At 40.3% G+C, this 24,538-nt stretch overlaps 1 protein-coding gene across 1 annotated transcript in view; it reads left to right on the plus strand.

Moving 5' to 3' along the window:
- Nucleotides 1-15,918: 15,918 nt before the first annotated feature.
- The window catches only part of LOC311047895 (mucin-5B-like), a gene marked incomplete at both ends in the record, with an annotated part of 59,617 nt that continues 50,997 nt past the window's right edge, over nucleotides 15,919-24,538 (plus strand). The window contains 7 exons of the mRNA XM_084060844.1: nucleotides 15,919-15,943; nucleotides 16,210-16,293; nucleotides 18,232-18,357; nucleotides 20,798-20,900; nucleotides 21,524-21,662; nucleotides 23,679-23,780; nucleotides 24,351-24,486. Of these exons, the coding sequence (XP_083916970.1) occupies nucleotides 15,919-15,943; nucleotides 16,210-16,293; nucleotides 18,232-18,357; nucleotides 20,798-20,900; nucleotides 21,524-21,662; nucleotides 23,679-23,780; nucleotides 24,351-24,486 (715 nt within the window). The remainder of the gene's footprint in view (nucleotides 15,944-16,209; nucleotides 16,294-18,231; nucleotides 18,358-20,797; nucleotides 20,901-21,523; nucleotides 21,663-23,678; nucleotides 23,781-24,350; nucleotides 24,487-24,538) is intronic.

The raw sequence follows: 24,538 nt of genomic DNA on the forward strand, positions 1-24,538 counted from the left end.
TCATGAAAGTCCTTGCAGTCTTGTTTCCAATGAGGGCCTGTGATCAATTAGGGGCTAAGAGTCTTGCTCAGGGACAAATTTCATTTCATCGACACATTTGCTGGGCTGGCCTGGAGTGGTCCCTGGGGCAACCAGGGCCTCTGGCTCCCTAGGCGGGCTCACTAACCACTCAGCTATGGCCGCCCCTAGATAAGTGGTGTCTTAAAAGTTTTGCTGCACAAGTCATGAGACACTGCCATAAAAGTTAAAAACAAAAACGTTGCACTAAAATCGCACTTGATACTATTGTCGTATTCCCACACATGAAATGGTTACTTACCTGTCTCGATGAGGAGGAAGAAGGAGTGTTGCCAGATTTTGCAGAAGAAACAAGCAACGAGGTCTATAAAAATCACACCCAGTGTGAGTAAGCGGTGCCTACTCTATTTCATGTGTGGGCGTGTATTTTTACTCATTTTAAGTATTTTTACTCATTGTAAGTATTTTTACTCATTTTAAGTATTTTTACTCAAAAGTGTGTGTGTGTGTGTGTGTGTGCGCGCGCGTGTGTGTGTGTTGCACTCCTGTTTGTGTATAATTAGTGTAACTGGTTGCATCTTTGTGTTGCAATCAGCCGCAGCTGTTGAGGTCATGCTGAGGTCGTGCTCAAACATACACACAGACAAAGTCAAATGTAGAGCGGTTGGCACCGCTAAAAACGAGCCCAAAATAAGCAACTATAGGCCACATGAGGCATGAGCATGCACACACACGCATATACAGTATAGTGGCTATTTCAAAATAGCAGATCTACAAGCTTGTAGATCTGCTATTTAAACAAAAAACAAAAAACAAAACATTAAAAACATTTTAACAACACAAATCTTGCATGGGGGGTTGCAGGCAGAACATATTTACAGATGGGGGTCCGAGGACAGATACACATTATTCGGTCGGGGGTGCTTGACATGAAAAGAATGAAAAACACTGGTTTAGAACATGAAAAACACTGGTTTAAACAACGGGAGGCCAAATAAGCAACTACTTTAGAATCAAGCCCCCCCAAAAAACACAACCCAGAAAAACTCAATATTTACAAACCACTTACCAGTAAACAAGCCCAAAGGCGCTTATAATAAGCAAACGTGGCAACCCTGGAAAGAATTTGTTTTTGCAGGGCTTAACTCCACCCACCCACACCTCATGCCTATGGTATCTGTGAAGCGTCCCTGTTGTGTTTACTTAAGTAAAAGTATCAATACTGCAATGCAGAAATACTCTGTTACAAGTAAAAGTCCGGAATTCAAAATTCACTTGAGTAAAAGTAAAAAAGTATTGGCATCAAAATGTACTTAAAGTACCAAAAGTAAAAGTACTCAATATGCAGAATGACCTGTTTCACAAGTTTTCAAAAAATCTTCCATGCGGTTGGGGGAAGCCTCGCCCCGAAGGGCGGGGACTTCTTTCCTCTATAGAAGAGTTAGGAAGTCACATTCTAAGCCCAAATACCCAAACTTAGCACCGGCTTCGGTGGCGCACCTCGCAAATCATTGGACTACCGATCCACTACCTCTGGGAGTCTGGGCTCGACTCCCACTTGGGACTATGCCTTTCAAACAACCGCAGACTACTTTTTTTCGCCGATAAAGTATAGTTTTGGACCATGACGGAGGCGCTGACTCAGCAGACCTTGAGGCCGTGGAGTCGCGCCCGAGCGCCACAAGGCGCGAGTGCCCGCGACGACCGGCCGATGGTCTGCTAGTCGACTAAGTGCCGTCCGAGTTATGTACCGATAGGCACAGAATCGTAAATGATGTTGTGGGGTGCCCCAACTGCCACTCACTGCACTAACATAGCCCACCAGCCCCGCCCCCTTGTGCCTTCAACCGTATGGTAGAAGGCTGTTCACGTCATACACACATACACTTAGGTAGGAAGTCACGTGGAGTTTGGGGATCTTGTTTTTGAGCATTAATCTTTTCACATAAACCTCCGTTACTTCAACTCCTCATAGTGGGTGGAAAAAAGTACTACATTTGTTTTACTTAAGTAAAAGTATCAATACCACAATGTAGAAGTATACTCTGTTACAAGCAGTGTTGGGCATAACAGCGTTTAAATAAACGGCGTTACCTAACGCCGTTATTTTGTCCAGTAACGAGTAATCTAATTAATTACAATTTCAATTTTGGCAACGCCGTTACCGTTACTGACATGAAATGTGCTCCGTTACTATGTCAAGCGTCCCCAAGCTTTCTGTTACCATGGGCCGGCTGACAGTCTGTCTGTCTGTCTGTCTGTCTGTCTGTCTGTCTGTCTGTCTGTCTGTCTGTCTGTCTGTCTGTCTGTCTGTCTGTCTGTCTGTCTGTCTGTCTGTCTGTCTGTCTGTCTGTCTGTCTGTCTGTCTGTCTGTCTGTCTGTCTGTCTGTCTGTCTGTCTGTCTGTCTGTGTGTGTGTGTGTGTGTGTGTGTGTGTGTGTGTGCGCGCGCGCGCGCGCAGCGCTACAGGCTGGGGCCGCTGCTGCAAAGATGACACGGTTAGAAAAAATACCAAGGATACGACAGTGATGTCTTTTACTTTTTGCTGTTACGCAACCAGGAAGTAACACGGGCTCGACACTGTTTAAGAAGTGACATGTGACATGACATCACTGACGAATCCTTGGTATTTATATCTTCGTGATTTTTTACACACAAACCCAGCGCGGCGCACACACACGATGGCCCAATTCCAAACCACCCCCTCACTGACTCATTGACTTGGGTGCGCGTTCATGTGAGCTCCGTAAGGGCTTGAGGGTTGTTCCAAATGAAATCGGAAAGTCAGCCTGAAGTTAGCGAGGGCTCGGGAACGCCCCTTTCTGCACCCTTTCCGTAAGTCAGTACCTTTGGAGACTTTGGCAAAGAAATTGCCCACAATACATTGCGTAGTGGGAGTTACCAGAGGACGCCGACGCCCACGGTGCCCGGATTTAAAAGGGAAAGAGGCCTTTCTTCTGCGACGTCGCTGGCCGAGAAATAAATGCAGAATTAAGAGGCGAGTGAGTCTTTTTGCCCCCGGTCTCAGTAGCGGGGGGGGGGGGGGGGGGGGGGGCGGAGGGCGGGGGTTAGGACGGAGGGGAATTCATGTCATGGCATCAGGCCAGGGTTCATTAGTGAGGAAAATGGAATAAAAAAATAAAAAGAAGTTCAGTTGAACGTTTGAGAACCTTCAAAAAGCAGGTTTCTGAGGGATTTTTATTTATTATTTATTTTATTTCTAAAGGAAAAATTGTAATAGAATTTTTATTATCAAATAAATTGATTAAACACTTTAATCAACCCTATTTTATACTTCGTTGTACAAAGTTGTTGTGCAAAATAACAACATGTCCCAAAAATATAAAGTTACTCCTAAGGCTATCATATAATGATTTACTTATATTGACTGTATCGATAGCTGTTTCACTCATGATACAATGTCTCTTTTTTATAATATTTTATAATATAAAAGTTTATAATATTTAGAGAAATTCTAAGTTTGTAGCCTTCTTAGGCTGTCGTGAAAGTTTAATATTTAGAGAAATTCTAAGTTTCAAACGCAAAAGTAGTGGCAACTGGATATTTATTATAGTTAGACTGCATGTTTCCAAGTTTAATGCACGTCTCCCATAGAGTTAAAAGGGGACGTCTCCGCCCCCCGCTACTGAGACCGGGGGTCCAGGGAGGCAAGTGTCAGTCGCATCTTTGGTTGTCACGGCAACTTTGTCATCTGTCGTCAAGGTAACGTGGGACGTCACAAAGGGCTGTTCCATTGCTTTTGTACCCTTTTGGAGCCCTTAAACCCTCCCACACTCAGGCACTTTCCAGCTGACTTACCTTAGGCTAATGATGGTGCAGGGCTTGAGGGCTTAGGGCGGAGTTTGGAATTGGGCCAAACAAACCATCTATCGACAGTAAAGAGATGGCGAGTCACGAGCAATATGCAGCTGCGTCGGGTTAAAAAAGAAAGAGAAGCAACACTTAGGTTTATAAAATAAATGTCCGTTTATAAGTTGTTGTGTCACTGTAGCTAGCAGCATGCTGAGTGATAATGACCCACAGCTGTTTGTTCTTCACGCAGAGTCTCTCCGACGCAAGATAATTTTGTAATTAAAGAAAGCTTCTGCGCTGTATTAGCTACACACACGCATGAACAACAGCAACGTTGCTGGGACTGTACTGATTGTGTTTAAAATAAAGTATTTTTCACAACTTTTCGCTATTGATGCCTTTTCTTTCTCTCTCTGCTGCTGCTCTCTCTGGGCTAGAGCCTAATTTACACTTCGCAGCACGACGGTGTCCCGTGCTTAAAATAGCAGATATGCAATCTCACAACGCGATGCAACTCATTGTGAGCTTGTAGGTCTGCTATTAAAACATTATGGCTACAAATGGCATAATCCTGGATTATATTCATATAATATAATAACACAGGCCTGGGTATTCAACGTTTTTCAAGTCAAGGACCCCTTAGCTGAGAGAGAGACCCTTATTATTTGTTTTATATATATATATATATATATATATATATATATATATATATATATATATATATATATATATATATATATATATATATATATATATATATATATAGAAAATAAATAGCGAAAAAGAACTGAACTAGTTCATTTTTTTGAACCATGAACTTCTATGAACTATGAACTGAACTAGTTCATTTTAAAATTTGTGAACTGAACTTTGAACTAGTTCATATTTTAAGTGAACTTTCCCAACACTGTCTATGCACCTGGCTTGTGAAACCTGCTCCCAAAAACAATCCAAATTCTTTGACATATTACAACTTTTTCACGCAAATAGTTACTTTTCCTAGTAACTAGTTACTTTTACAATAGAGTAATTCAGTTACTAACTCAGTTACTTTTTTGGAGAAGTAACTAGTAACTATAACTAATTACTTTTTTAAAGTAACTTGCACAACACTGGTTACAAGTAAAAGGCCTGTGTTCAAAATGTTACTTGAGTAAAAATACAAAAGTATTGGCTTAAATACTTTACCAATTACTAAGTACTTTTACTTTTAAAAGTAAAAGTACTTACATGTATGAAAATAGCCTATGTATAAAATAGGGCTAAAGAGGTTAATGTGCGTTTTATAATACAATAATTTATATCTGCAAAGTAACTAAAGTTTTCAAATAATTGTTGTGGAGTAAAAGTACAATATTTGCCTCTGAGATGTAGTGGAGTAGAAGTACAAGTATTGCAATTTGGAAACACTAGTAAAATAAAAATGTAACTCAAAATTGTACTTAAGTACAGTACTCAAGTACATGTACTTAGTTACTTTCCACCACTGCTCATATAGTTAACTGCCACCCGATGGTACAGAAGAGTATTACACCCTCTAAATAAACTAAATGAATGGGTGAAAATATTTGAATATTGAATTATATAAATATTTGAATATTGAATTATTTTAATAATAATAATGGATTTTATCTATAATGCACTTTACATTTGTGAAAATCTCAAGGTGCTACAATAGGCAGTTGCATAGAAAAAAGAAACATCACATTATTAAAAACATCAACTGAAACAAGACATTTAAAACATGAGGGCATAAAGCCTAGAGCATACATGGGCAACTGGCGGCCCGGGGGCCACATGCGGCCCCCACCTTCACTTAATGGTAATGCGGCCCACAGGTTAATATCAGAATAATGATATATTATTGATTTCAGTTGTTACAATTCCAAACATGCAAACATGACCCGCTGCAATTACTTCAGTCTATATTACTAGACCATACCCGGTCGACGCATCCGTGGGGGGATATGCGCACATGATCTGGCAACCCGGGAGGCGACATTGTTTGACACATAAACGCTAATAAGAAGCTGAGATTTGATGAAAATGATTAGCATGCATTAAGATTCTATTGTCTTTTGTATGTCCAATGTATTTGTATTTAAGTTCATACATTTAACAAGTACAACTAAACTAAACTAAATTAAATTCAAAATGTACTTTTCAGGATTCCAATTCAAAAATAGCAACGAAAAAAAAATCAGTTTTGAGCTTTTAGATTGGCTAACTTTTGTGTGACATAGAATGGCGATACGGAGATAAGAGGTGTCTGCCCAACAGTATATGCAATGTGTCCCTCTGGAGTAAGTGTGGAAATATAGTGGCCCTCTCCATCATCAAGTTGCCCATCCCTGGCCTAGAGGTAAGACCAGTGTAGCTAAAACAATGCTTTGTGAAAAAGGTAGGTCTTTAGTCTGAGAAAGAGCCATTCTTTTTTGCCCCTTTTTTATATTATTATATTATTGGGGATTTTTTTTATAGTGGAGAGTGGAGGAGGACAGGACACAGGGAGAGAGAGATGGGGAGAGACATGCAGTAAAGATCGTCGGGAACAGGACTCAAACCCACGATGCACTGTCAGGCTACATTAGAGCCTAGGTGCCCGGACCGCCAAGCCACGGTCCGGGCCAGAGGTACACATTCTCAGTGTGTTCGGCAGATTGTATGTATCGGTTTCCCTGATTGGCCACATGTGTTAATTATGTGTGCAAATGTGATTAATTTTTTGAATCGCGTTAATTTTCTGTAATTAATCAATCTAAATTAATCAGTTAAAGTCCCAGCCCTAATATATATATATATATATATATATATATATATATATATATACACACACACACACACACACACACACACACACACACACACACACACACACACACACACACACACACACACACACACACACACACACAAAATAACATTAGTGGCATGTCTGTGCTATGGACTGCACTGAATGCCATAAAGAAATACAAAAATCCGGGAATAGGGATGCTACCTGTGTCCAACGTAAGCCGATCCCAGTGAATGAAATGATAGAAGGCCTTGTGAAGGAATGTAACCTGATCGTTTTGAATCAGATGATAGAAACTCTTTGTTAAACGTTGTGGGAATTATGTTTGACCTGATAACTCTTTCAGGATGAGACATCCATCTTGTTACAGCCACTTTGATTAAATGCCGTTTAACCCTGTCTAAGACCTGAGGCTGATTCTACAAATGTCTTCTAACAGTTTAAAAAAAACAAAAACATATGTTGCTATATCATTGGTGCTTCAAATGTGTCACGTCCAGGACCCCCAAAACTACATATTTGGCAGCTGACCCCCATCTCAAATTATTTTGTTCCAGGGACCCCCCAGAAGCACAGATTCCAGGGACCCCCCCAGAAGCACAGATTTGAGTTACAAAAGTTTGCTTTAAAGATTTGCACATGCACACTTTCACGAAAAAAAAGAAAGAAAAAAAAGCAGATCTACAAATTCATAGCGTGTTGTGACGTGTTATGAGCTTGTAGATCTGCTATTTTTGAATAGCATCAGCTAGCATTGAATAGCATCAGCATCAGTATCAAATAATGGTTAAAGTGGTTAAAATGTAAAATGACACAGATGCTTTCCCGGTTTTAAATGGTTAAAAGGTGTGTGTACTTGGAACTGCAAGTGTTGACAAAGTCTTGCACGCTATTTTTGGGCCGGACGGATGGCGTAGCGGTCCGGGCACCTCGGCAGCCAATGCCAACAGCACGGCAGTGGGCTTGAATCCCGACGACGTTTGCATCACTCCCCATCTCTCTCTCCCCATGTCCTGTCTGTCTACTGTATCTATCAATTAAGGCAGAAAAAGACCCCTAAAATATATTTAATTTGTTTTGTTCCAAACTGTTAAAGAAAAAAAAAATGTTTTTAAGTAAAGTAAAGTATACATGATTAGAACATGCTTTAACATTCGACAATTAAGGTCTAATATTTCTACAAATTCCTACAAAACTGTATATCCAGTCATTTTGGGGCAAAAACAAGAAATTGAAGGATAACATTAAGTCTGATAATGATGTACCGTGCATGTTCACATCATGTATACTTTACATTACTTACGACATTATATTACTTGGACGAACACGCTCATTTAACATCAAGGTGCCCATGCAGATGTCCCTACAGTGCCCACCAATCCTGTACACGCACACGCACACGCGCACGCGCACACACACACACACACACACACACACACACACACACACACACACACACACACACACACACACACACACACACACACACACACACACACACACACACACACACACACACACACACACACACACACACACACACGGCATCTGTATACATAACATGCTATCTATAACTATAACTATAACTATAATATAACTATAACTATATAACTATAACTATATAAACTATACACACTATAGGATGACCTGACATCTATCTACATAACATGATATCTAAGTTACATTTTAGCCTTTGCATAATCCTGCAATGTCGTCAAGGCTAGGGCAAGTTCTATGGGCTGAGATGGAGTCTGAAGAGGTGATATTTCGATGTTACTCCTCACAAATCGGTACACATGATCTCTATAGTCATGTGATCAAGAGGGATCTGTCTGATTTTTCATATTCCATCCTGATTGGCGAATTAAGAACATTGCTGGCCCACAATAACCAACCTGACCTGGCGGAGACCTGTGCTCCGAGTTTTCTATCAATGAATGTTTTTTTGGGTGAACTACTCCTTTATGAGTCATGTTGACATCACCTGTGGAATCAGTGGGATAATGAATGGGGTTTTGGTCGTTACTGTAATAAATGATGTCCTGCTCCTTGTTGTGTGAATGAATCACCCACACCTGTCACTGAGCCTGTTCAGCAGCCATTCAGAACAGATCCACCACAAAGCAGGAGATTCCAGAGCAGCAGATCTATATCTATATCTGTTCATTCTGACACCGGACCCCGGGTCAAGGCAGGCGGCCAGCTTCTTTTCGAATTGTTCCGTTTGAAGTGGATTCGAGTGCCGTGCCGTGACGACGGTGCCGTGCCGCTCTGCGGTCGCCAAGCGAGCACTCATGAGGGAATTGTTGGGTTTATGTAAACTACACAGTCCAGTCTTTGCTCTGTATGTAAAAAACGTGAGGTAACGATTCAGTGGTGGAAAGTAGCGAAGTACATGTACTCAAGTATACTGTACAATTTTGAGGATGTTTTACTTTCCTGGAGTAGTTCCATTTTTCGATACTTTTACTTCTATACTCCACTGCCATCTCAGAGGCAAATATTGTACTTTTACTCTTAGTAACTTAGTAACTCTTTTACTTTAGTTACTAGTTACTTTGTAGATTTTGATTATTATTACAAAACATACATTAACCACTTCAGCCTTATTTAAACGAATAGCAATCTATGTACTAAAAAGACACACTTCTGTATGCCACCGTGGGATGTTGTATGAACTGTTTGTCCACACAGTGATGTGATGTAATGTCTCTCTCCTCTGAAAAGCTTTTTTTTTTAAAACATAAGTTGGTCACAAAAAAAAAAAAAAGGAACCTGTCCATCCAGTCTATGGGATGGAATGTGTCCATGTCCATCCTCCAGCCTATGGGATGGAATGTGTCCATGTCCATCCTCCAGCCTATGGGATGGACTTATTCTCTTGTCAAGGACCCCCAACTTGATATGTATTTGGCCGCGGACCCCCTTCTGAAAAGATTTTGTGCCAGGTGTTTCGCCCAGGTGGGCGTGGTTATACGCCCTTTAACCTCACAAAAACTATGCCTAACCCTAACCTCAAAAACCACGCCCACCTGGGCGAGAGTGAGAGAGAGAGAGAGAGAGAGAGAGAGAGAGAGAGAGAGAGAGAGAGAGAGAGAGAGAGAGAGAGAGACCTTATAAAGGAGCAGTCAGATCAGCAGCAGCATCAGGTGTAAAACATGGAGCGGAGCAGGATGACACACAGATGGATGCTGGCATGGATGATGCTGAGCCTGGCACTACCTGCAGTTACTGGTCTGTTACATCTATTAATGTCTTATTACACTGGTCTGTTACATCTATTAATGTCTTATTACACTGGTCTGTTACATGTATTAATGTCTTATTACACTGGTCTGTTACATCTACATTAATGTCTTATTACACTGGTCTGTTACATCTATTAATGTCTTATTACACTGGTCTGTTACATCTATTAATGTCTTATTACACTGGTCTGTTACAGCTATTAATGTCTTATTACATTGTTTTCAGTGGGTGTGAAGTAACTATAAGTACATGTACTCAACTACTGTACTTGAGTACAATTTTGAGGTATCTTTTTATTTTACTGGAGTATTTCCAATTTTCAGTAGTTTTGCTTCTACTCCACTACATCTCAGAGGCACATATTGTACTTTTACTCCACTACAGTTATTTGAAAACTTAAGTTACTTACTTTGTAGAGTTTGATTATTATTACAAAACCACTTCAGACGTATATACAGACCTACAAGCTGTGAACTTACAGATCTGCTATTTTCAAAAGATCTTTTGTGCATTTTATACATTAGAAAACTTTGTGAAATGGGACATTCTGCATAATGAGTACTTTCTACTGGTACCAATACTTTTGTACTTTACTACATTTTGAAGTACATTTTGAATTCCAAACTTTTACTCGTAACAGAGAATTTCTACATTGCAGTATTGATTCCTTATCAGGGGTCTACAAGGTTTAGGACCCCTTAGCTGAGAGAGAGATGAAGCAGGGACCCCCACATAATGATTGTACAAAATGAATTGCAGATTAAACTTGTTCATAGATTTCATAGAAGTCTATGAACTATGAGCTTGTAGATCTGCTATTTTTTTTAAATCGTGATAATTTGTGCAGATGTTTGAATATATATTTTTTAAGCGAACATTTGTAACTCCAATGGTTCTGGGAGTCTCTGGAACAACATATACTGTCAATCATTTTGGGGGTCCTTGACATGAACAAGTTTGAGAACCACTGATATCATTGATGTTATTGACATTATGATATTATAGCAACATACGGCACTCGGTGCGGCGCTGTGAGCTTGTCGATCTGCTATTTTTGATTAGCCAAAGTATAAAATAATGGTTAAAGTGGTTACACAGATGCGTTCCCGATTTTAACGGGTTAAATTGTATGAGATGAATAGAGTACAGAAGTCCCGACGTCACTCGTTCATCCCCTGGTTCGTAAAGTCATTTCTCTATGGAGAATAACATTGTGTCATCATAGAATCGTCTCATTTAAGAATTGGGGTCCAACAATAAACTAACTGTCTCGGCGAAATTGTCAGGGAGGAGGCTCTTATGATAGTCAGTCACTAATATTTGATACAGTCTGTTATTGGCGAAAATGTAACTAATTCGGCGGAAGTGACATTGGCGTTTTCTCACCGTCAGTTGATGCTTCATATCCATAAGAGTCAAACCGCCGGGATCATTAGTTTATTTTTGGAACACAGTTCTTATTTGACGCGATATTAAACACGTCTACGGGAATTCAGAGCGCGGGGGAAAAAACGCGACCCGGGTAGGATCATGGATGTGTAAATTACGTCAGACTTCGGTGCTCTATAAAGGTTGATTGATTGATTGATTGATTGATTGATTGAGATTGTTTTATATTGTAGAGCACCACATGTCTTATTATTATTGGTTTATTATATAGAATAGATGGATATAGAAGTATTTACGTTGCTCTCGGGCAGAAACGTCTTATCTCCATATTTTAGCTTTTTTTGTTGTTGTTATTAACGCTCTATACTTGATCTATATTACCACAGCTAGGCCAGCGGGCACCCAATATTTACAGCAATTTCTTATGTCGTTTTTAATCATATAGTATTTTGAAGAAAATCCATTTTTTTTGGGTCATATTTTAGTCATAAATGTTTTAGTTTTTGTCTTGTTTCAGTCGACTAAATATCATAAGATTATAGTCGACTAAATCTACAGTTGATTTAGTCGACAAACATATATTTTGCAAATCATTTGTCCAGGCAAAATGGACAAATTATTTGCATGTGGATTATTTGCTGTTTTGCCCTGTGGTCTTTTAAGGTAGAAACCTATCAATAGTATGAATGCAAATAAAATATTGACTTTTTTCTCCTTTCTTTATGATCTGGGAAGCTTATCAGGTAAACCGCTACTACCAGCCAGAATCTAACTCAGAACCAGAATCAGCTTCATCACCAAACCACGGTAAGAAAGATTTAAACAAAACTGTCATTTAAAGATCATTTCCAGAGTTAAAAATGTGATCTTTGTGACACTTGGAGTCGTGTGTGTTGAGAGGATTCTTAGCTTCCAGCTATGTCAATATTATTATTTTATTTGTGAGCTTGTAGATCTGCAATACATTTTTTTTTATTTTTTTTTTATGTGAGATGTATTTTAAACATTTTAACACCAATAATGTGGGAGTTCCCTGCTTGGCACACAAACAGATGTTTGAGAACCACTGGGTCAAAGGCGGCGGGTTAGCCTGACAATAGAGGATATGCGCATGCTTAAAGTGAATGGCACATCGAGTGGCAAATCGAGTGGCAAAGAAACATGCAAAATGAGTTTAACATTGTTTAATGTTGTTTAATGCAATCAGATATGACTTTTCTGTTAGGATGCATGGGCTGTCAAGGCCAGAAAGTATTTTTTTGACACTCAGTAGGCATTCCTGCATAACTTCCGGGTTTGATGATGATGTCACACGCATATCCTCTATTGGGAAGGCTAGGAGATCTGGCTTGAGGCTGGGGGGTTTGGCCGCGCGCGTGCACGTACATTTTTTGGGGCGGATTTTGTTAGTTTCTTTTCGTTTTTTTGGTTATTTATTTTGGTTTTAGGGTTAGGGTTGTTATTTAATTCTTATTTTTGCCTGACTTTACTGATTTTACTGATTTATTATCAAAGAATTAACTAAATAATGCTGCGCATAATATTATTATTATTATTTATTTGCACAATTCCCAGAATTTCCCAGCATAACATTTGGGAAGGCTTCATTACCCGCCGCCTATGCACTAGGTTAACCCATTCAGTCCTGGTTCCAACTACAAGCATGAAAATACATGAAAATATTTGCAAATCTTTGAATATATATGTATATACATTTTTAACTCAAATCTTTGCTTCTGGGGGTCCATGGTAAAAAAATATTTTGAGATGGGGGGTTCGTGGCCAAATCATTTTGGGGGTCCTTCAGTGGTCCGTTTGAGAACCACCGATATTATAGCAACATACGTTAAAAAAAACAAAAAACTGTTAGGATTTATTGACGGAGGACTTTTGTCGGATCCCCCAGAAGCAAAGATTTGTGTTACAAATGTTCGCTTTATATATATATATATATATATATATATATATATATATATATATATATATATATATATATATATATATATATATATATATATATATATATATTCAAAGATTTGCACACATGCTCATGATTTTTCAAAAACCACTCGTGTCGTGCTATGAGCTTGTATATCTGCTATGTTTAAATATCCTAAGAAATCTTAAAATGACACAGGTTTGAATGGGTTAACCTCTTTAGCCCTATACTGTCTACTGTCATACGATGAATAGCAAACATGTACACGTAGCATCGTGATGAGTTGTGAGCTTGTAGATCATTTATTATTGCTACTTTGGAAATAGTTGGTAAATCTTTTTTTAAATGTTTGAACAAATCACCTATAGTGGAGGTTGATAACTGTTGATGACTGTAATCATGTGATTAGATCAGGGGGTCCTCAATGTGTTTATGGGCAAGGACCCCCTTAGCTGAGAGAGAGATGAAGCAGGGACCCCTTAGCTTGGACCCTTTAGTTGAGAGAGAGATGAAGCAGGGACCCCTTAGCTTGGACCCTTTAGTTGAGAGAGATAAAGCAGGGACCCCTTAGCTGAGAGAGAGATGAAGCAGGGACCCCTTAGCTGAGAGAGAGATGAAGCAGGGACCCCTTAGCTAAGAGACAGATGAAGCAGGAACCCCTTATCTGAGAGAGAGAGATGAAACAGGGACCCCCCCCCCTGTGAAAAGGTTCATGTTATCCGTAAAGCTTGCATGCGGGCCGAAATGTATATAGGGCTGAAGTGGTTAATGTATGTTTTGTAATAATAATTAAAGTTTTCAAATAATATTAGTGGAGTAAAAGTACAATATTTGCCTCTGAGATGTAGTGGAGTAGAAGTAAAAGTATAGACAATAGGAAATACTCTAGTAAAGTAAAAGTACCTCCAAATTGTACTTAAGTATAGTACTTGAGTAAATGTACATTGTTACTTTACACCACTGTTTACAAGCGACATTACAGAATAATAATCCGCGGACTTGGCAACGATGTAAATGCCACTGATGTGGCACGTTGTCCAACATGCTTTGAGAGGCCGGTCCAATAAAACACACAAGGCCAATATAGGCTCTATTCACAGCAGCCATATTATGAAGACATTCACAGGTGTTACCAATGATACTAATGAAGGCTCTGTTCCATTTAGTGTAGCAGAGTGGCTTCCATGACCCCCATAACTCTGGGAGTGTACAAATGGAACCAAATGGACCCTTACGGGTCCATTTGGTTCCATTTGTACACTCCCAGAGTTACACGCCTGTAAGGGGCCATTTGGAAGCCCATGAGGGTCCCTGGACCCCAACTGTAGACCCACTGGTGTTTCCAGTCTCTGTTTGACCAGAATGGAACAGAGCCTTCATTAGTATCATTGGTAACACCTGTGAATGTCTTCATAATATGGCTGCTGTGAATAGAGCCTATTATCCCAGCACTGGTCGTGATAGAAGTCACGTACGCAGTGTTTCACAAACACTGGTTCGAGATCTATTCTTTGGTCAATTTTTTAAGATAAAAAACGACTTTTTTTCTCCAACAGAATTTCTGGAAAAAATATAAAAACATCCATAAATGATAACAAATAGTGTAAATATCTTCACTGTTAAATAGGGCTTAATTCATTCAATCGACTTCTGGTGAGTTTGTTGGCGTCCCACGGGGGGAGACGACAAATCTGATCTTTTGGGTCTCAGCTGTGAAAAGCTTTGGGAACCAATGACAGTGTGGTATATTCAGGTCAGTATACGTGTGAGGGAAGCTTTGGGCCGTCAGCCCAGCAGCAGCATTGATACCGTTCTGTTCACAACTAAACACTGAACTGGAGCACCTGGCACAGAGTCCTCCCCCCATCACCTAGCTCTGGTCCAGAGCGTTAGCGAGTTCTCTCTAAGGCTTTGCCAGGCACGCTGCTATTCTCATAGATGGAAAATTCCACTACCATGCGAGGGCTCCAACTTTAGTAAAAAAGTATACAAAACTGTTTCGCTATACTCACCGAAACAAAGGCTGTTTTGTGTTGTTGAAAGTCTATTGTGAAAGTCTAAAGTGTCTTTAATTACTCACCTGCGCCCTCTCTGGTCAATGGTAATTCATATTGACCAGATCTCTAGAGGGCGCAGTGGAGGTAATACAATAATTTACAAAATGCATCTCTTGTATACACATGGACATAATGAATATGAACCTTCCAATGTTAACATTTTAGGGTACAGAAGCAAGCAGGTGGCTTTATTTTTCTGTCTCTGCAGTAGCTGTGACCGTCCGTCAGTCTGGCCGAAACGAGAGCAGAAACACACAGAGAGGAGAGGGAGGGGAGGGAGGGGGTATTCTGCTCACTCTGCCGGGCCGCGGAGTAACAGCGGCCACGTAGTCCTAGTGCCGCATCGCTCTATTTTTTTAATAGAACGCGAGACTAACTGATGGTTGCATTGAAGCACATTATAACACCAATTTCACCGGATTTGGATCCACTGACTGTGACGGTTGTATTTACCTCTGTTTACCGTTGTTCTGAGTTCTTGACACTCAGAACATTTATTATCAAACTCAAGATCAGACTGGCAACAAACAATCACGAACAAGGCCATGACATTCCATGACAAAATCTATAATCGAACAAGGGAACACTGACCACAGGGCGGCTTAAATACACAAAGACTAAATAGACACAGGTGAAACAAACACTACAATCAACACATGAATGGCTGAGACTGAACAGGACACAGGTGAACTACAAATGCAATTAGATACAGGCGAAACAAGACAGGAAGCGGCAACAAAGCAAAACAGGAAACACTAGGACAACACTACAAAATAACAGTACAAGGAGAACAGGGAACAATACAACAGAAAGACACAATGAGACAGATCCTGACACTTAGTAACCTTAACCGCTGTGCCGCTGACATCTATCTATCTATCAATCAATCATCAAGTCAGGCTATAGGCCTACTTCACATGTTCTTTGTTTTTTTATCCACCTTTAATTCAGAGTTAGTCGGAGGCCCCCGAGCTGCAGCCCACCCTACCCCAACGGTAAATCCGGCCCTGACCTCAGAAGCTGGGAGGCCCTCTGGTAAGTGATGAACATAGAACCCTAACCCCTTTGTTTAGTGATGAGATAGAACCCTAACCCCTTTGGTAAGTGATGAACATAGAACCCTAACCCTTTGGTAAGTGATGAACATAGAACCCTAACTCCTTTGGTAAGTGATGAACATAGAACCCTAACCCCTTTGGTGAGTGATGAGATAGAACCCTAACCCCTTTGGTAAGTGATGAACATAGAACCCTAACCCTTTTGGTGAGTGATGAACATAGAACCCTAACCCTTTTGGTGAGTGATGAGATAGAACCCTAACTCCTTTGGTGAGTGATGAACATAGAACCCTAACCCTTTTGGTGAGTGATGAGATAGAACCCTAACCCCTTTGGTAAGTGATGAACATAGAACCCTAACCTCTTTGGTAAGCGGGGATCATAGTCAGCCGGGGTGCCTGATGGAGGGGGCACCCCGGCTGACTATGATCAGAAGCGGCCTGCTCACTCCTCATGCATTGAAGGAAGCATGAGCTCAGTTTGGGGCTCTCCCCAGGCTGGCATAGGGAGAGTAGCACCCAGGATTACAAGCTTAGGCAATTGGCACTGGGTGAAAAATGGGTTACAAAAATCGTGGGATAAAAAAAGGATCAGATCTACAAAAAAAGGCTAGCTACTTTCAAATTTGGATCCTGAAAAGTAAGGGTTTCCACCCGACAGAGAGGATATACAGTATAGCTAAAATGCTAACATTTGTTTCTGTTAAAGGTAGGATAAGTGATATTGTTTTGTTCAGTGAAAGGGGTTTCCCTGTCTCAACAGTTTAGTCAACAGAAAAATCGTTTTCAGGCCGGGATACTAATTTGATCCAATCAGGAGAGAGAACTCATACAGCACACATAATAGCCTGAACAAGTTAAATTGGAAATGATGGCACAAAGAAATGAGCAGACATCATTGGAACCGGAACACTATACAATTTAAGTTGATAAATGGGTAGGCCTACTCTCTTACTGAAAGTAGCACTACATGTAACTCTCCTCTTCTACCCCGGTGTCCTGCTCAAGTGCTGACATTTTTACCATTGAGCTAATAGAGCCTGTCTGCCTGCTTGCTCTGGGGAGATATTGGTCAAAATACGTGTCAGATTCCGTGTCTAGGTGAGACATGACTTTTGACACGATCTAAATGTCTCAGTAGAAGAGCAGGGAGACAAAATACAACCACCCCAATTATATAAGTTATATTGTTTTAACATACTCTACCATACATATTGTATAAGTTATATTGTATTAACATACTCTACCATACATATTGTATAAGTTATATCGTATTAACATACTCTACCATACATATTGTATAAGTTATATTGTATTAACATACTCTACCATACATATTGTATAAGTTATATTGTATTAACATACTCTACCATACAGATTGTAAAAGTTATATAGTTTTAACATACTCTACCATACATATTGTATAAGGTATATTGTATTAACATACTCTACCATACAGATTGTATAAGTTATATTGTATTAACATACTCTACCATAAAATTGTTTAAGTCATGTTGTATTAACATACATACAGATTGGACAAAATTGCATTTTATTTATTACAAAAAAAGTTACATAGCGAGGCTTGAACAAACACTCTATACTATAGAGTGTTTGTTCAAGCCTCGCTGTAAGGTCGCTGTAAGGTAAATGTAACTTTTTTTTGTCATTATCATTATCAGGATATAGAGTCTATAGCAATGATTACTATCACAATATAGAGCTATTTAACACCGTTACTGAACAAACACTCTATAGTAATGATTACTATCACAATATTGAGCTATTTAACACTGTTACTGAACAAACACTCTATAGTAATGATTACTATCACAATATTTGACCTTTTCACAAAATAAACATTTGTTTTAATCAACTTATTTTAAGTAAATATAACTTGCCCTTCCTTTAAACAGAGAAGTCATGTCCTTTCAACATGGAGTACCAGGAGTGTGGCAGTGCCTGTCCCCTCACCTGCAGTAACCACGACCCTATCCAGCCCTGTCCACTTATCTGCATTGCCGGATGCTTCTGTCCAGCAGGTACCATCACACCACTCTAACTATTTGTCAACTAATACAAAGCATGTATGGTATATTGTATTAGCCTGGTAAACAGTGGTGGAAAGTTACTAAGTACATTTACTCAAGTACTCTACTTAAGTACAATTTTGAGGTATTTGTACTTTACTTGAGTATTTCAAATTTCCAATACTTTAACTTCTTCTCCACTACATCTCGGATCCAAATATTGTACCTCTACTCCACTACAATTATTTGAAAACTTTAGTTACTAGTTAGTTTGTAGATCTTGATTATTATTACAAAACATACATTAACCACTAACCGGCCATTTGAAAATAGCCGACCTACAAGCTCACAATGCGTCAGATTTTTTCTGACGCCGGGGGGGGGAGCCGGGCGGGAGGAGGGTGATATTTGTCGCTGTAAGTAAAAGTATTGAAATTGGAAATTTCCAGTAAAGTAAAAGTACCTCAAAATGTTACTTAAGTACAGTACTTGAGTAAATGTGCTTAGTTACTTTCCACCACTGAGTTCTTGATGTCAGAGGGGTTCCATCTGACCTGAAGGCAGATAGGACCCCGGTCTTCAAGTCAGATCAGACAGTCAGTCAGTCGGAATATCGAAACTTATCTTTCCTCCCCATTTCATATTCATTTCGTACGTGGATTTGACCCCCCTTGGCTTAGGTGATGTGGATATGTTATAAGACAGTGACTGTGCCGGGGCACACCTTGATTAATGCTCTCATAAAGCACCGGCTTTGGCGTGCTATCAGGGTTTTTTTTTTAAATCTCCGTTTAGGCAGGTGCATTACATGGAAGATAATCGAAAAGTAGGTTGAAGTCACGCAATAGAAAGAGGCGTGCCATCTCCTGGAAAGGAACTGATAAGAGTGTCCAGCTCTTCAAGGACCTGGGGGGGGCGAGGACAATGGAGCACAATGACGAAAGAGGGACAGGTTGTGTAATTGAGACAAATCCTGTGATTCAAACGTTGAAAGATGAGACATATTTGGAAACACCAAATTTTTCCACCAGGGAGATGTGAGTAAACCGGTGCCAGCAGCCTCTCAGCCCAGAAGCCTGGGAGAAGTGGCTGAATCCGTAGGGCTCCGAGTAGGGCTGTGAATCTTCTGCTATCTCACGATTCAATTCGATTCCGATTCTTGGGGTCACCATTCCGATTTTTTTCCGATGTTTTCAAAACAAAGGATTCTCGATTCAAAAACGTGTTTTTTTTTTTTTTTGCTTTGATGTCTCATTTCCTAATGTAGGCGAGCTAGGCTCAATATTTTCTGTTGACCGTTTACGTTTTTGGTCCTTATTATTCTGTGTTAATAAATCACCTGAACTCATTCACTGCCAGAGTTTTTCAGAACAGTCTGCAGCCAGCGCCAGCGTTTTTGAGCATTTTTACTAACCTTTCAAGAATATTTCGCTCCAGGAAGATCGACACACCGAGTGTCACAAAAGACGGAGGAGTGTCTCTGCTTCCATCGGGGGAAAAAAGCGTGTCACCCGCCGTTCTTTAGTTATTGGCTGTTGAATATAGCTTGTTCTCGCCAAAAGGGCAGAAAAAAACCCTTTAACATTAGATCGGACGGGGCTGCGTTTGTTGTGATCACGTTATTTACGGGTCTACTCTTCCCCGGAAGTCATAGGATCATAGGTTGGCGAAGAGTGCCATCTAGCGTGAACACTGAAAACACTGTTTTGACGTGTTACACGTCTTTGGCACTGAATGACAGCGAGACGTTTTCCGGTTTTGTTTGGAGTGGAAACACGTCACAGTTCCTGCCAAAGCTCATCCTCTTAGCGCTACTTTTAAATGGTTTGAATAGTTATCGGGAAGAGGTAGTCGCTACAACTTCTCTGGTCTGTTCTTTATTCCCTCTACACCAAACCTCTTCACCGAAAATAGATCTGGTAGATCTGCTATTGTCGGTATTTTATGGTTTCAGCACCATGGACAGGACAGCAGTCCGTCTGGCGCAGGATCTGCGTTGTATCGCCTGTCCTCTTGAGCGCGGGGTGACAGGCAGGGACGTGCTGGCCACTGGGACATTTGGGACAATTCCCGGACGGCCGCTCCATTCCAGGCCGGCCTAGACGGCTCACAACTCATTATTTTCAGCATGCAACCAAGTGTAAAATCAGCCAATACAACGCCATCAAGACACCGCCAAAATACATTATAGTCGACTAAATCAACTCGACTATAATCTTATGATATGATATTTAGTCGACTGAAACTAGACAAAAACTAAAACATTTCAGAAAGACAGAAATATGAAAGACTATGACTAAAACTAAATCAAAATTTGCTCTCAAAATCAACATTGGGTCAGACTAATGGGAGGTCAGACTAATGGGAGGTCGGACCAGTGACATGTTCCCTCTACAGGGATAGATGATTTTGTGATGTCGCGTGAAAGACTAACGTCTTGAAATCTCTCCAGGAACGATCCTCGATGACGTCACAGAGTCTGGCTGCATTCCTGAAGAACAGTGCTCCTGTTTACACGACGGCAAGACGTTCCACCCCTGGGAATCCTACACAAGGTCATGCAGGAAATGGTAATCATTTGACTGATTTGTCCCAAATAAGTAAGTGCGTTCTGTCAGAATATTGTTCTACATGAACTGAGGCTTTGACAGTGGTGGAAAGTAACTCAGTACATTTACTTAAGTACTGTACTTAAGTACAATCTTGAGGTATTTGTACTTTACTTGAGTATTTCCAATTTCCAATACTTTTACTTCTACTCCACTAAATCTCAGAGGCAAATGTTGTACTTTTACTCCATTACAATTATTTCAAAAACTTTAGTTACTAGTTACTTTTCAGATATAAATGATTATAAAACATATATTAACCATTTCAGCCCTATTTTATACATAGGCTATTTGAAAATAGCAGATCTACAAGCTCACAACGCGTCGCATTGCGACACGTTGTGAGCTTGTAGATCCGCTATTTTCAAACATTTTTGTACTTTTACTTTTGGTACTTTAAGTACATTTTGATGACAATACTTTTGTACTTTTACTCAAGTACATTTTGAATTCTGGACTTTTGCTTGTAACAGAGTATTTCTACATTGCAGTATTGGTACTTACTTAAGTAGAGAATTTGAGTACTTTTTTCCACCACTGGGCTTTGATTGGAACTGTGTTGCCGTCAGTACCTGTCAGCATGGTGTCTGGAAGTGTATGGACACGGACTGTCCTTCTACCTGCTCCATAGTCGGAGGTTCTCACATCACCACCTACGACGACAACCAGTACACCTTCCATGGGGACTGCTCCTACATTCTGTCCAAGGTGAGGAGTTCAAATGAGATTCAAATAAGAGGACTTGCTATTACAAGGACACAATAACAAAAAAAAACAGCATTGTTTTTCAAAAGACTCATTTCTATAGAGTACAGAAGTTCTGACGTTACTCGCTCAGCCACTAGGTCACGGTTTTGTTTCCCCATTCTGAATTCCCATAGCCGTGTTTAATGTCGTGGCATGTAACAATTGTGGTCCAGAAATAAACAAACTGTCCCGGCGATATAATCAGGGAGGTGGCTCTGTATCGTTTACGATATAGTCAGTCACTCATATTATAGTCCGTTTCTGGGAAGATTTAAGGAATTCGGCGGCGGTAACGTTTTCTCGCCGTCAGTTGATGTTTGATATCCATATGAGTCAAACCGCCAGGATCATTTGTTTTTATTGAAACACAGTTATGCCACGATATTAGAAACGCCTACGGGAATTCAGAACGGTGGGGTGCTCCATTACAGTTGTTCTCAACCTGTGGGTCGGTACCCCAGAAGGGTCCCCAAATGATTTGGGGGGGGTCCCCAGATGACAGTGAAGTGACAATTTTAGGACTTTTAAGACCTTTTTAATTAGTCCAAAAAAAGAAAGGAAAAAAAGAAAGAAAGAAGAAAACAAAAAACATTATTGCATCAAAAGAAATCAACAAACTACAATAAAAACTGGTAGTTTGGAAAGAGGCAGAAATTGTGAAAACAGCCGATCTACAAGCCCACAACGCCTCGCGTTATGAGCTTGTAGATCTGCTATTTTCACAATATTTATCTGTGGAACCAAGTCAAACAAGTTCTTGTCACGGTGGGGGGTTCCCAGTTCAGATATGATTGTTTTGGGGGGGGGGGGGGGGTCACAGCCTGAACCACTGCTCTATTACAAGGACTTGCAAAACTGCAGACCTCTCAAAACAAACTGGTCAGGTTACTACTAGGCCTTTACACCCAGAACTCACCTAACCCCTGCTCATGATGCTAGGGTGGGATGGCTCAGGGTAGGACAGAGTACAGCAACTGGCAATGGGTCTGGTCTACATACACATTAAAACAGAGATACCCATGTACCTTCCAGACTACTTCAGTGGCGTAAGAGACACACACAAAAATGGGGTCAAATTTGTTCTACTGCTGGCATACAAAAGTGTGACTCCTTACCCTTCAAAACCACTCTAAAAGCAAATTGTAACTGGCCCCTGTAAAAAGTAAAAAGTCTAAGCTTATCACTGTAAATTAACCCCCCAACTGTTTAATGTACATAGCTTTCTTTCTTATTACTACTGGTTTATATGATGTTTTTTGCATATTACTGTATATTATTGTTAGTCTTTAAATGTCTCGACGAATTGAGACATTTAAAGTCCTCAGAGTTACTACGGGGGGGGGGGGGGGGGGCAAATCTTTGCGTGATAGCTGATAGGAACTTTTTATTTTATTTTAAACAATAACCACTTGAACCTTATTCTGGGGGAAACATTTGCCGAAAAATAGCAGATCTGCAGTTTTTGGTGAAGAGATTTGGTGGAAAGGGGAACAAAAGAGCAGACCAAGTACCAGAGGTCAAAATGTGATAAAACACATTAAGAAAAAACATTGATTCAAACAACACTGATGAAAGTGCTGTCAGAGAAAAACAAGAAAAGAAAAAACAAGAAAAACACAATTGTGTAGTGTGTGTGTGTGTGTGTGTGTGTGTGTGTGTGGGGGGGGGGGGGGGGGGGGTTCATCTCTCTCTCTCAGCTAAGGGGTCCTTGGCCTGAAAAACGTTGAAGACCCCTGCTGTAAGCTATAATGTATTAATTAATCCACCTGTATAACACTCTACTTTAGCATTAATTGTGCAATTCAGGTGACGATGGCAGAGGGAATAAAAGATGTTTGGTTGTCCTAAGCATCGAGTGCCAAAACTATTCAGAAGCTCTTGAAATTAACGTTGTTTTATGCAATAATAGTGTTTTAGCGGTTTGAGACAATGAGAAAAAGTTGCATTTCCATGTCCATGTCTTAACTTCTTTTCCAGGAAATGAACGGGACGTTCACGGTCCTCGGGGACATGTACCGCTGTGGTAACAAATACGAGACGTGTCTGGAAGCAGTGACCGTCGTATTACCATGGTCAACGGTAAGAGCCATCGGAGCTTCTCTCCTTGTATAGGTTATGTGGATGAATATATGCAACGCATTCTCACTCCTTAAGACGTCTTTTTGGGACGGATTTGACCAAACGTTGATACATAACTCTATCACCTACTTAGACCGATCAATAGTCTGATTAAACGTGATAATGTCCCATTCAGTGCATTGACAGAATTCGAGATGGGTGCCGGGACAGCACCGTTTTGACAGGAAGGGACTGGTCAAAAGGTTTTGACGTTTGGTCACATTTGTCCCGAGGAAGTCACAATAGGACCGTTTGGGGTGTGAGTGTGTTGATACACAGCATATGTGAATAAATGGTATTCAATTTGCAGACAATTCGAGTTCAAGACACCGGGATGGTCTCTTATAACAGACTGAGTTCTCAAGTGCCGCTGTTACTGAGTGAGCATCCATTTCTTTACCCTTTCTTCAAAATAATGACACGTGTTTTTTTGGTTTGATTGCTTTGCAAGTTACTCGTTAAAACAGATGAAGTGATTGTAGATGTGTTGGTGTGTTTTTACAGTAGATGTGTTGGTGTGTTTTTACAGAGGACATAACCATCTACAGACCATCATCGTTCTACCTGGTCGTACACACCACCTACGGACTACAAGTTACCATACAGCTAACACCCGTCATGCAGATCTACATCACCGCTGCCACATCCCTGAAAGGCAAACTCCGCGGTATGAATCCATTCAACCAATAGAGCTCTTATCATCATGGATTAAAGCTAAA

The sequence above is a fragment of the Gymnoscopelus microlampas genome, assembly GCF_963454915.1.
Source record: "Gymnoscopelus microlampas genome assembly, chromosome: 6".
Classification (NCBI taxonomy): Eukaryota; Metazoa; Chordata; class Actinopteri; order Myctophiformes; family Myctophidae; genus Gymnoscopelus; species Gymnoscopelus microlampas.